The 12,128-nt window shown below is 41.4% G+C and overlaps 1 protein-coding gene across 1 annotated transcript in view; it reads left to right on the top strand.

Annotated features, from left to right (window-relative positions):
* The window catches only part of mta1 (metastasis associated 1), a 45,957-nt gene that overhangs the window by 13,931 nt on the left and 19,898 nt on the right, over positions 1 to 12,128 (top strand). Inside the window, exon 4 of the mRNA XM_079640690.1 lies at positions 9,324 to 9,450. Coding sequence (XP_079496816.1) covers positions 9,324 to 9,450 — 127 coding nt within the window. The remainder of the gene's footprint in view (positions 1 to 9,323; positions 9,451 to 12,128) is intronic.

Genomic DNA, 12,128 nt, shown 5'->3' with positions numbered 1-12,128 from the left:
GCAGTGTCTGGAACAGCTGGCAGACTGGGCTCCAGCAGCCTTTTAATGTTATGGGTATCAGGGAGTTTTTCACAGAGAAAGACATTAAAACAATGTTTTTTTTTAATGATGGGGGAAAGAATAAGGGGAAATACAGAAGCCCAGAAGGATCAAGATGGTCAGTTTTAAAAGGTTGTCGAAATACGAGGCTGAAGTTGCTGGGAACAAAAGTATGTCTTTTTAAAGGCCAGAGACGATCTTAAATGTCCCGGCTGTCCCCCAAGGGGTCGGTGGCAAAATATTCCTTCAAGGCTCTGCTCCAGAGGGCCTGGATTTGAAAGAAGAGCAGCAGAGTGGGATTTATCCTTCCTCAGAATATTTTATCTTCGTTTTTTGGTTTTCCGTCTGTCTCTATCATTAACGCTTTTATCTCAGGAACAACTTGAGGGAATTTCTTCAGATTTGGCACACACTTTAAATCAAGTGTGATGCGAATCAGAGACAGGTTTATTACCAGGTAGGTTTACACGTACGAGAAATTCGACTTGGTGTCGTGGTGCATAAAAACAAGAATTAAAAAGACAGGTAGAGAACTAGAAAAATATTACAAATATAACAGTATTTACATTGCAATGGAATGGAAGGAATAAAATATGGACAACAAATCAGCAGTAATACAAAATATTGTTGTGCATTAATGTAATGCATAGAGTCTGCGTTGTGTCTGAGGTAAAGTGTCAGTGGGGGGGCCGGGCCTTGTTGATGAGGCCGGTAGCGGAGGGGAAGAAACTGTTCAGGTGGCGAGAGGTTTTGGTCCTGATGGACAGTTTGTGTCCAGGGTGGGAGGTGTCGGCCACTACCTTCCCTGCCCGCCTCAGGGTCCTGGATTTGACTGATCTCACAAAACACGTTATAATGTATAAACTAATTACGACAAAAATAGTGAAATGATGACAATGATATTGTGTAAAAAAACTTTACCACCATTACTCAGGAACAGAAGGGGAGGTTGTGACACTATTTCACGTTTGGTAAGGTTCTGTTATAGTGACACAGATGTTGGGTGTCCCTTCCTGAGTCTGGACACATGGATGGAAATTGTACATTTTAGAGTGGTTGGCTGAGGCACAACATGTGTGTTATAACAACAGGTGATCTCTGTTTTTTATTTATAAACTTACAACAGTCATTTAAAAGAACTCTTTCTTAGCATCTGTTCTCTTGTGCAACTGATGGTTATCCATCTTCAGTATAATGTTAGTGGTAAAATACCACCACCAACCACAACAACCCACATCCTGACAGACTCTGGTTGTAATTGTTAAATTACTCATCCTTACCAGCCACATCAAAAATGTGGAGAATCCTTTTAGAGTCGTCATGATTCATGAGGCGTGTGGTGCAGTGGGTTGTGCGTTGGTGTTCGGATCAGGGGGTCACTGGTTCAAACCCCACTGCAGTCAGCATGTCGTTGTGTCCCTGAGACACTTCACCCAAATTGCTCCTGTGGGGATAGCCCACAGTATTGAGTATGTAAGTCGCTTTGGATAAAAGCGTCTAACAAGAGACATGTAATGTAATGTGTTAGTGAGCTTAAGTGCCAGGTAATGCTTTTCATTAGACATGGTCGGAAGAAACTTAGTATGTTTTTAATTGTGTTTTTAATTGTTTATATTTTGGGTCTATTTTATATTTTGAAAATAGGCAGAAAAGCAAGTTACGTGATGAATTTTGAAAGAACAGAAGTGCAAAATAAAAAAATAAGGTGCTCGCATCAAGTACTACCACTTAACATGTACATCAAACATAGCCATCGCCTGTAAAGCGAACAAAAAAAGATGAGGCTAATCACATCAATGGTAAAAAATACCACCATTCATAGTAGTGCTGTCGTACTAACAATAAAAACACCAGCCTGCAGTCCTGGCAAAACCAAGCATCAGACTTTAACTGGGTGTGGCAGGCTAAATGATGGCTCTTGGGGTGTGTGTGTGTGTGTGTGTGTGTGCGCGCGCGCTAACAAGTGTCCTGTTTGAAGATTTTGTGTGTGTGTAAGGCCTGTGGGGTGTAACTATGGCAGGAGGGGGATTGTTTTGTTCTGTTGGACCACACAGCATCAGTGTGTCAGTGTGTGTCCCTGTAAGACTGTTTTCTTTTTTCTTCTTACTCAATTATTATTTCTCCAAGCAAATGTGTGAGGCTTCCGGTTTTTAACCCAAAACAATTATAGGTTTGTTTTTTTCTTTAAACTTGATTTCTGTCAAGTTTATCCTAAAAAAAAAAAGAAGAACCTTTTAACTCACCTTGAGCTTAAGGAACCCTGAGTATTTGTTGTTAGTATACTATAGGCCGTTCCTCTACATGCCTTTTTAGTTTTTGGCTTTGCTCTCTTTGCCATCTGCAGTTCGGTGAGGGGCTTCCAGACATTTGCGATATGTAAAAAATGCATGGCAGAATTGGCTGCACACCGCATGGGTGTGGGCTGTATCCTGTCTGTGTTTCTGTAGCTGCAGCTCCGTGTGTGTGTGTTTGCATGCGTGTGTTTGCATGCTTTGGTCTGCTCTTATATAGGCATGATGACTTGATGTTTTTTTAGCTCTGTCACAGAAGTCACTGAAGGGGTGCATTTAGGTCATTTTCCTTTGAATTGAGAGGTGTGTGTGTGTGTGTGTGTGTGTGTGTGTGTGTGTGTGTGTGTGTGTGTGTGTGTGTGTGTGTGTGTGTGTGTGTGTGTGTGTGTGTGTGTGTGTGTGTGTGTGTGTGTGTGTGTGTGTGTGTGTGTGTGTGTGTGTGTGTGTGTGTGTGTGTGTGTGTGTGTGTGTGTGTGTGTGTGTGTGTGTGTGTGTGTGTGTGTGTGGTGTGAGTCATTGATCAAATATTTTGCTTGCAGAGATTCTGTGCACTCCCTCAATGGGGCCTCCGTCTCCAGCTTTAGCCCCTCCCCTCTGAGCGGAGCTGCCTCCTGAGTGGTCAGCTTCTGTGGCGGACTTGGCATTTTTACCTCCCTGGCCCCTCCCTTCAGACGTTTGAATTTGCCATGACCAAACCTTTTTTTTTCTATTTTTGAGATGTGGCTCCTAGCTCCCATAAACAATGGACAATAATACTGCCAGTGACCTGATGCTCAAAAAGTGGAACCAGTGAAGGGGTGCTGGTCGTGGCGCAGTATATTAAAACCACTCATTTCCTTTGCCTAGGTCATAAACATGTCACATCCCTTTTTTGTGGATGCTTTTACTACCTTTTTATAACTTAATTCACTTGCAGGATTGCACTTCTTCCTAGTTGTTGAATCAATGGAGCTGCACCGCGGCACTATATTGAACCTGAGATGATATCCTAGAGTCAGAGGATGAATTTCTCATTTGCATCCGCAGCTGCAGAGCTTTATTAGCTGTGTCCTTATCAGCCCTAATGATTAGAAAGTGGAGAAGGCAACGTCCTCGCCGCATGTCGACACAGTTGTTATGGAGCACAAAGAGATTTCACTTATTGCAGCAGCTTTCTTACTCGTTTAAAGGTGGGGTAGGTAAGTTTGAGAAACCGGCTCGAGATACACTTTTTGTTATATTCCATGGAATGCTCTTAACATCCCGATAGCAATGAATATCTGAAATGCTTTGACAAAAAATCCATTCAAAAAATGTCATCTGTGGAAGCCGTAGTACTGTAAAAAGCACGACCAATCATCTGAGCCGGCCCGGCTAAAGTAACTGGATGGCCTACCTGCCTGTCAGCCTTCAATCTGTGCGCAAACTTATCTCGTGCCCTCATTGGTCATGTGCGCCTTTGTGTGTGTTGGAGGAGGGGCTCTGTAAGGAAGTGGCAGATTTTCTCCGGCTGTGTATTTTCAAATCCTAGCGCACTCGAGCTGGTTTCTCCAAAATGACCTACCCCACCTTTAAATATATTTTTGTAAAATGCACTTAAAGAAATTATGCTTAAAAAGTTTGCATTATGTGCTTACCTTTCTGCTGCTAAACTTTAATTGTAACTTAACTTGATTTCATATGCACTCAGAAAAACCGGTTTGTGGGAGAAATAACATTGAGTCAGGAAATGGGAAAACAGGTTTGATCAGTACTGAAGTCTGATTACTGTAAGACTTATGTTTACATACATATACATACCAGCCTACTAACTTAAACCAATTACAGACTTTGTTTTTTGTTTGTCACATTTTTTGAAATTTGACTACAGTTACTTAAAGGGGATTAAACCAATTCAAATGTGTTTATGAGAAGAACGATTCAGCTTGTGAAAACAGCTGTTTAATGTCTTCTGTTTATCTGGAGGAAGCTTTGTTATGTCTGGGGAAAATATCCCTTGTGAGGTAAACAAAGTTATCTGGGCTTGGGATAGAGACCGTAGATTTTGAATTTTGCAAAAATGATTTGTTTACATAAACTAGAAGGAGCGGGGGGTTGGTAAGGTGTCTTTAACACCATGTTGAGACAAAATGTCACAATAATACCACAACCAAACTCCCAGATGGTGTCTTCTCTCATCCAGTATTGATTTTACATTGACAGATATTCCCGCTTTAGAAGGAACCGTGAGTGAACTGTTTCTCAATGGTTTTTGAGCAGAAGCATGTAGCTGTCTGCTTCACTGCCTCTCAAACGCTCACTGTATCATGGAGGCGCAGTCAGTCTGTTAAGGGGATAACGGTCTGCGCTGCTCTCCTCACCCTCAGGCCTGCCCTCTCCTCTCCTTCCCCCTCCTCTCCTTCCCCCTCCCCTTGCCGTCTCTCAGCCCTGTAAGGCGAACCATTCATCAATAATTGATAATTGGCTGGGACAGGTGAGATGGAGAGGCAATTTGTAGAGAGTATGGTGTGGGTGCAGTGCCAGGAGATTGGCGCAGAGGAGAAGGACTGAGGTTGGGGAGTTGAGTTGCTCCTCAAGGACGCTCAGCCAGGGTCCAGATGAAGAAGATGATCAACCACACAGTCTGGATACTGTGTGTAAAACCATGCATATGTTGGGACCAGGGTTTTCCGCTAGGATTTTTTCTTGCCGGTCAAATGTCTGGAAAGAATGTATTTTACCGGACACATTTGAAAACTTACCGGTCATGTTTCAATAATAATAATAATTATGTGGCAGAGTTTCCATTAGCAGGTAATTACCGGACTATGACCGGATATGCTGATGTTTAAAACTCAGTTAATGGGGCTAATTTTTATATTGCTTCAGTTTATAATCGTAACAGATCTAAAAATTCAGATTCATTTTTCAAAAATGATTCCACAAACAACATAATTATAACTTTCAAACAAACTACTTGTAGTAGATGAAGTACATTATTCAAAAGTTTACATTAACTTTGAATAATAACACGGGAGAAACGGATCCTCTCTCTCTCTCTCTCTCTCTCTCTCTCTCTCTCTCTCTCTCTCTCCTGAAAGCCCGTCAGTGCTCGCTAAACAGTGGGCGGGGCTTCAGGTGATTATGCACAGCTGCTCCGTCAGACTCAGCAGCTGATCTCTGATCTGTCTCTCACGTCCGGTTATACTTCACTCGCGTTTATGTCCATATCGATCAGATCCGGCTCTCCTGATCGGCCTTTTATAGAGAGCACCGATCAAACTATTAAGAGTCAATATCGGCCGATAATGATCGGCGGCCGATCGATCGGAGCATCCCTAATTATTACTGGACATTCTGACCGGCAGGTTTTTAATTTACCGGTTTTTAATACATTTTACCAGCTAAAAACCGGTAATTACCGGCTAACGGAAACCCTGGTGCGTACAGAGATGCAGACCCTGTATTGGCATAAAGAAAAACCCTTACTGAGTTATTAAAGGGAGAAACCTCAAACAGCTGCTGACAAACCAACATGCAGTATATTTTGTTCAAACACAGTAGACAGAACAAATCATATTTCAAAGTTTTAGTCTAAAAAAAATCACCACATCTCCTCCGTGCTTAAGGTATTTTCTTTAAGTTAAAATAATATACTCTTGTCTGCATTTGTATAATTTCCTTTTTATAATCTATGGTCAGTGCGAGCTTATATATTCAGATCTTTTAGTTTTGTTGGCAGTGTTTGTTAGTAGCTGCATTGCCTGAAACAAGTGTGTAGTTTATTCGCTTTTCAGAAATATTATAAAGACTTTTTAGGCTTTATTAGGCAGTTGATGCATCACACAGAAAACAGCTTATTAAAGGGATGTTAAGGTGCCGTACATACAGCGTAACGTCCCCAGTTTGTGACATGTTCTATTTAAGTCTATGCTGATGGCTTTCAAATAAAGTTCCCCCAAAATTCATAACATCATAATAAGAAAACTAATTGTTGCCGCATAAATCATCTGACGTGTCAGGACCTGTCTGATTCAGCTCAGCAGATGAGTGATTAATGCATCATATTGTACATTCACTTTGCAGTAATTAATCAAAGCAACACATCTTAATAACGAGAGAGAAAGAGAGAGAGAGAGAGAGAGGAAAACAAACTTTAAAGTTTTAACATGATGGTAAAATGGTGACAACAACCCTAACTCTCTGTCAGATGGGCAGCACTCTCTAGCTCTGCTAACCAATTTCCTGCAGGAAAGCCTGGATTAAAAGTGTTTACTCTAAAATTGTACATCTTGCCATCGGTCTGCTTGAGAGCTGTTGTTTAGCTCTATTTAAAACTCGTCTCTGTTAGAAGAACAGACTGCGACAAAGTTCCTGTATAACTTAACGAGCGCTGTCCCTCAGTTGTCTTTTCTCTCATGTTTTGATTCTCTGTCAGAAAATGCTCAACAATATCCTCCTCTTGGTTACACTGTATGTTGCTGGGAGTAGTGTGTAAGTCTCATCCCTGCGCCCCCCCCCCCCCTCTCAGTAAAAAGCTAGTTTGGCCAATAATTAATTCACTTCTTTTGCGATGTGATTCAGTTTGCAGTTTTATAGATTTTCTTGCCTAATGTAGGGGAAACTCCACCAGCAGCAGTCAGGAGCTCATTATGAGCCGCTGAGCCGGATTACTACTGGAACATGAACCTTAAAATGTCAATTTAAATATGTACGAGCACAAGATGTAATATTTAGCTACTCCCATGTTTTGATCGTGTTGCCCACACATAGATGCAGCTCTAACACACACACACACACACACACACACACACACACACACACACACACACACACACACACACACACACACACCATGTTTGTCTCCCCGCTTCACCTTCTTCCCCTTTTTGTAATGTTGTTTTTCCCCTTTATTAATAACATTAGTCCATATTTTGTTGCGTTTACATGGCAGGAGATGGTGTGTGTGTGTGTGTGTGTGTGTGTGTGTGTGTGTGTGTGTGTGTGTGTGTGTGTGTGTGTGTGTGTGTGTGTGTGTGTGTGTGTGTGTGTGTGTGTGTGTGTGTGTGTGTGTGTGTGTGTGTGTGTGTGTGTGTGTGTGTGTGTGTGTGTGTGTGTGTGTGTGTGTGTGTGTGTGTGTGTGTGTGTGTGTGTGTGTGTGTGTGTGTGTGTGTGTGTGTGTGTGTGTGTGTGTGTGTGTGTGTGTGTGTCTTCTGAGTGCTGGGCAGAGTGAGTGAGGGAGTGAAGGAGTACTTATTGATTTTGGCCACACATCTCTTCTCCTGAAAAATCCCTTGATTGCTTTTGTTCTGCTCCCCGTCTCCCTCTTTCTGTCTCGCTTCCTCTAATGAAACTCCAAATGAATTGGAGCACGTACTGACTGCTCTTCCTCCTCTCTGTTGCACTCTCTCTACCGCTCTCTCTCTGGCTCTCTCCCCCCCCCCTGTTTTCCCTGCTGATTTCTCTATTGCTCCCCTTCCTCCCCTCTTCCTCGCTGTCTCTCTGTCTTCCTCCCTTTGTATTCTCCAATGTGTCTCTCTGTGGATCTATTTTCCTGTCCATCTCGCTTTCTTTTATCTCCTCTTTCCTCTTCTCCCACCTCCATTTCCTCCTCATCCTCATATGAGGAAGCGTCGGTGATGTTGCCTACAAGCAGCGGTTAAATCTATTCTTATAGGATGAGTCAGACACACAGCCGACTCAAATGGGCTCATAGCCCTTCAACTGCCGCTCTGTCCACCCGTTTTCAGACTGATTATCCAAGAGTTTTTCACCATCGATTCTTTTTGTCCAGGGTACCAGGGTACTCAAGATTACACCTGCAATACAAAAAAATCATCTTGGAAATTCATGCTCCTGACACAATGCAATATACGCTGAGGTGAATTAGTAACAATTCATTCAAGATCACCGGCCTGAAAGGAAACTATGCAAGTTTTTCAAAGAATGTGAAAACATATTTTCTTTAGGCGTCACATTTTGTGTGACATCCTTAGTTGAGTGTTTTTAAATGCTTTGTCAGTGATTCAGCAGCATATCAATTACTTTCAACTCCATTGCACTGAGGTGACAGCAAACATGACTGAAACTGATACCTCCAAAAATTGTCTAAAAAAGAAAGTAAAGATATTTCTCACAGGCGTAAACTAAAATGTGTTCTTGTTAAGATATAAGAGCAGACATCGTACAAAGACCTTTCTAGTCTCCTACTGTGCTCCTACAGAGCCGCAGCCAGGATTGGTTCATCCTGAAAGCCCACAAATCCAAGCAGGCCGATTACCAGGAAGAGACCTAACATTTCTGTTCATTTGGTTATTTTTGCCATTATTAATTCATTGCAACTATTTGCTCCAAGTAATTCACATAATTAAAAGTATTAATGAATCAATTCTGCCTGGAAAATCGGATTAATTTGAGTTTTTAATTATTTATGTTTCTTCAAATTTCAACACGGCAAGTCTCAAAAAGTAGATCTCTCCATCCTTGAAAAAACAGCTTTGTGTTCAACCTTTCTCAATGGAAGCTACAGGATCCCCTGCTGTGTCCTTTTGCTGCTCTAAATGGATAACAACAGAAGAGTACACTCTACAATGGTGATTTCTTTTTTTACTTTACAAGCGTGAAATACATGAGATGACCTAAATAATAGTGCAATGGAAACACAGTTGGTGGGAATTCAAATGATGGAGAATCCTGAGTGGTGTGGCATGACTTTTGTATTCAAGTTGTGAAGTACAGTAATGGAAGAGAAACCCTATGAAAGCCAGATTCATATCGCAGGTCACATGAAGACATAATCAGCGGGATAAATGTACAATTCCTGTACGCATACACGAGTCCCTTTCCCCCTGAGGTCTCTATTGTTCCGCCTCATAAAGCGTGCATCACATGCTTTAAATATCGTCGTGCATCTGAGACCGTTTGTTGCTGCAGCCGATACATTTACATCCCACTCTCCTGTTTCCCCTGCGGACGTCATTCTTCCACCTCATTCAATGGGTATACGTTTGACCTTTGACCCTCTCTAACCCCCAGGGGAGCTGGAAGAGGAGATGGAGAATCCAGAGATGGCGGACCTCCCCGAGAAACACAAACACCAGCTCAGACACCGAGAGCTCTTCCTGTCCCGCCAACTGGAGTCTTTACCTGCCACACACATCAGGTACGCTGCCCCTGCTCCACCAACCATCTGTTTCACTTCAGTTTGTTTTGCTTGCTTTCGAGAGTTTTGGTCCCACACAGAGCGCTGTTTTGATAACGCATACCTGTACCAAGCTGTGACTGAAGCAATTCCTTTGGGCTACTAGTGGCTCCTAAAACATCCCCCCCCCCCCCCCATAAAAAAACCTTCCTTGAAATTGATTGTAAACAAACTCAAAACAAGTCAAAAAAAATGTGGTAACGGCAAAAAATACAATGAACTTTTATCAATGTCAGAATACTTTTCACTTGATTTAAAAAATAAATAAACAGTAATTTAGACTGTTAAATTTACATTTTAAATTGTCTTCCTTAAGATTTACAGTCCTGGTTTATTCGTCTGTACCACAGAAAACACTCATTTACCTTCAGCAGCAAATGCATTATGACAAGTGTGTTCATCTCTACCAGGGGTCTGCAACCTTTTTGACCAAAAGAGCCATTTTGTCCCCTATTCTAACAATTTGTTTTGTCTGGAGCCGCAAAACATATTTGATAGCTTATAAAGTTGTATTTATTGTTACATCATAGACAAAAACTACTTTTTTTTGCATTTATTATTTATTACATTATAAAATTGTTAACTTCTAATAAGAAACAAATAACTCTTATAAGGAGAATAAAACAAAAATACACGTCTACTTTAAAATAAATTAAACACAGCACTTGGGGAGTCCTCTGCAAATTTGAAGCAAGAACATTTTTTTTACCCACTCAATAAATAAATAAATAAAACCTATAGCTGCTCCCTAAAAAGAGTTTACTGATTGAATTATGACTGAAGATCGTCAGCTGTCTTCCTCTCCCGTGTTTTTCCTCCAACACGTAAAGGCTGCAGCACCCTTGACAACTTCTCTCCACATATCAAACATACCGGTAAGCCAGCATCGTTTGCTGTGAAAGCAGATAACTCTAACCACGCAGAATTACACCCTCTGTTCCTCCGATACTTTTCTTTTCTTTGATTTATCCATAGTTCGCTCAGGGGTCGGGGGTCAGGTTATTCACCTGCAAGAAAAGGCGCTGGTGCGGGACTGCAGCAGGATGTGTGACGCATATTTTAGTTGACCTAATTAAAACCGTTTTGTTTTTATTTATGTGTCACAGTATCACCTCAAAATACAAGATACGAAAAAATGTCAACCGTGCAACAACATATAAATAGTCCTGCAAATACTCTTATTTGATTTCCTTCTTATTTATGTCTAAACTCAAGGGAGCCAGAGCAGAGGGCTTAAAGAGCCGCATGCGCCTCGAGAGCCGCGGGTTGCCGACTACTGATCTATACGGATGTTAACGGAGCAGCCGGTCAAACTCACATTTCTATGATAACGGGTCAATACTTAGCACGCACAGGGTTATTTCTTTTAAGTGGACCTATCATGCTATATTTGAATAATATAGTGTAGGACCATACCTATATAAGGCATATTTATACTTTTTATTTTTCAAAATACCAAACAGATCATACATGTTTGCCATCAATTTAACACTGTCTTTGCATCATGGGCTGATTCTGTGAGAACAGCACCATCTACAGGCCTGGCATATGTACTACAGCGTCTCCAGCGCTTTCCAACGGCAATGTCCGTGGCTGTCTCCTCCTGATTGGTGGAGTTGGCCCAATAGCCGTAGTGCCACTTCTGTGACGTCATAGAAGTGTTCAAATCTGGATCAGTCTGTATCAGATCCGTTGCAGCCCCTTTTTAAGAGATTTGGGTATGGAGGAAAATAGAGAGGGTTGTGTTTTCTGACACTTGGTGAGTTCCCTGGAACACCGGGGACACATGTTCATGAATAAAAGACGTACAAAAGTGCATTTTGCATGATAGGTCACCTTTAAATGTCTTGTTTTTTCCAACTACAAACCAAAAAGCAACAAAAAACCCTTTATTTTTCTACAATCTAGGATCAGGACGAGCAGCATATTCTAACTTTCAGAACTTTTGTTACTAAAATCGATGAATACCTTTTTGAAAGTAGTTGCAGATCATTTTTCGCTCGAGTTTAGACTGATTTACGTAACGTTGCAGCGCTATTGGGAACAAAATCCCAGGTAGCATTAATGTTGATTTGCAGCAACTTTCATCTCGATCATACTGTGTTTTTAATGAACTTTGACAAATGAGTCAAACACTTTGTGTGGCTGTGAAAACGTCACTCCTTCACTTGGAGGATGAGGATGATGAGATTATTTATTGAGTCCTTCACTTACATTATCTGCCACACATACAGTGAGGCCTGTCATTTTCATCCTAGGTATACCTCAACTATGAGAGACAAAATGAAAAAAAAATCCAGAAAATCACTGTCTGATTTTTAAAGAATTTATTTGCAAATTATGGTGGAAAATAAGTATTTGGTCAATAACAAAAGTTCATCTCAATACTTTGTTATATACCCTTTGTTGGCAATGACAGAGGTCAAATGTTTTCTGTAAGTCTTCACAAGGTTTTCACTGTTGCTGGTATTTTGGCCCATTCCTCCATGCAGATCTCCTCTAGAGCAGTGATGTTTTGGGGCTGTCGCTGGGCAACACGGACTTTCAACTCCCTCCAAAGATTTTCTATGGGGGTTGAGATCTGGAGACTGGCTAGGCCACTCCAGGACCTTGAAATGCTTATTACGAAGCCACTCCTT

This window comes from Notothenia rossii (genome assembly GCF_949606895.1).
Source record: "Notothenia rossii genome assembly, chromosome: 7".
NCBI classification, from domain to species: domain Eukaryota; kingdom Metazoa; phylum Chordata; class Actinopteri; order Perciformes; family Nototheniidae; genus Notothenia; species Notothenia rossii.
This window is presented reverse-complemented; position numbering and strand designations above follow the sequence as displayed.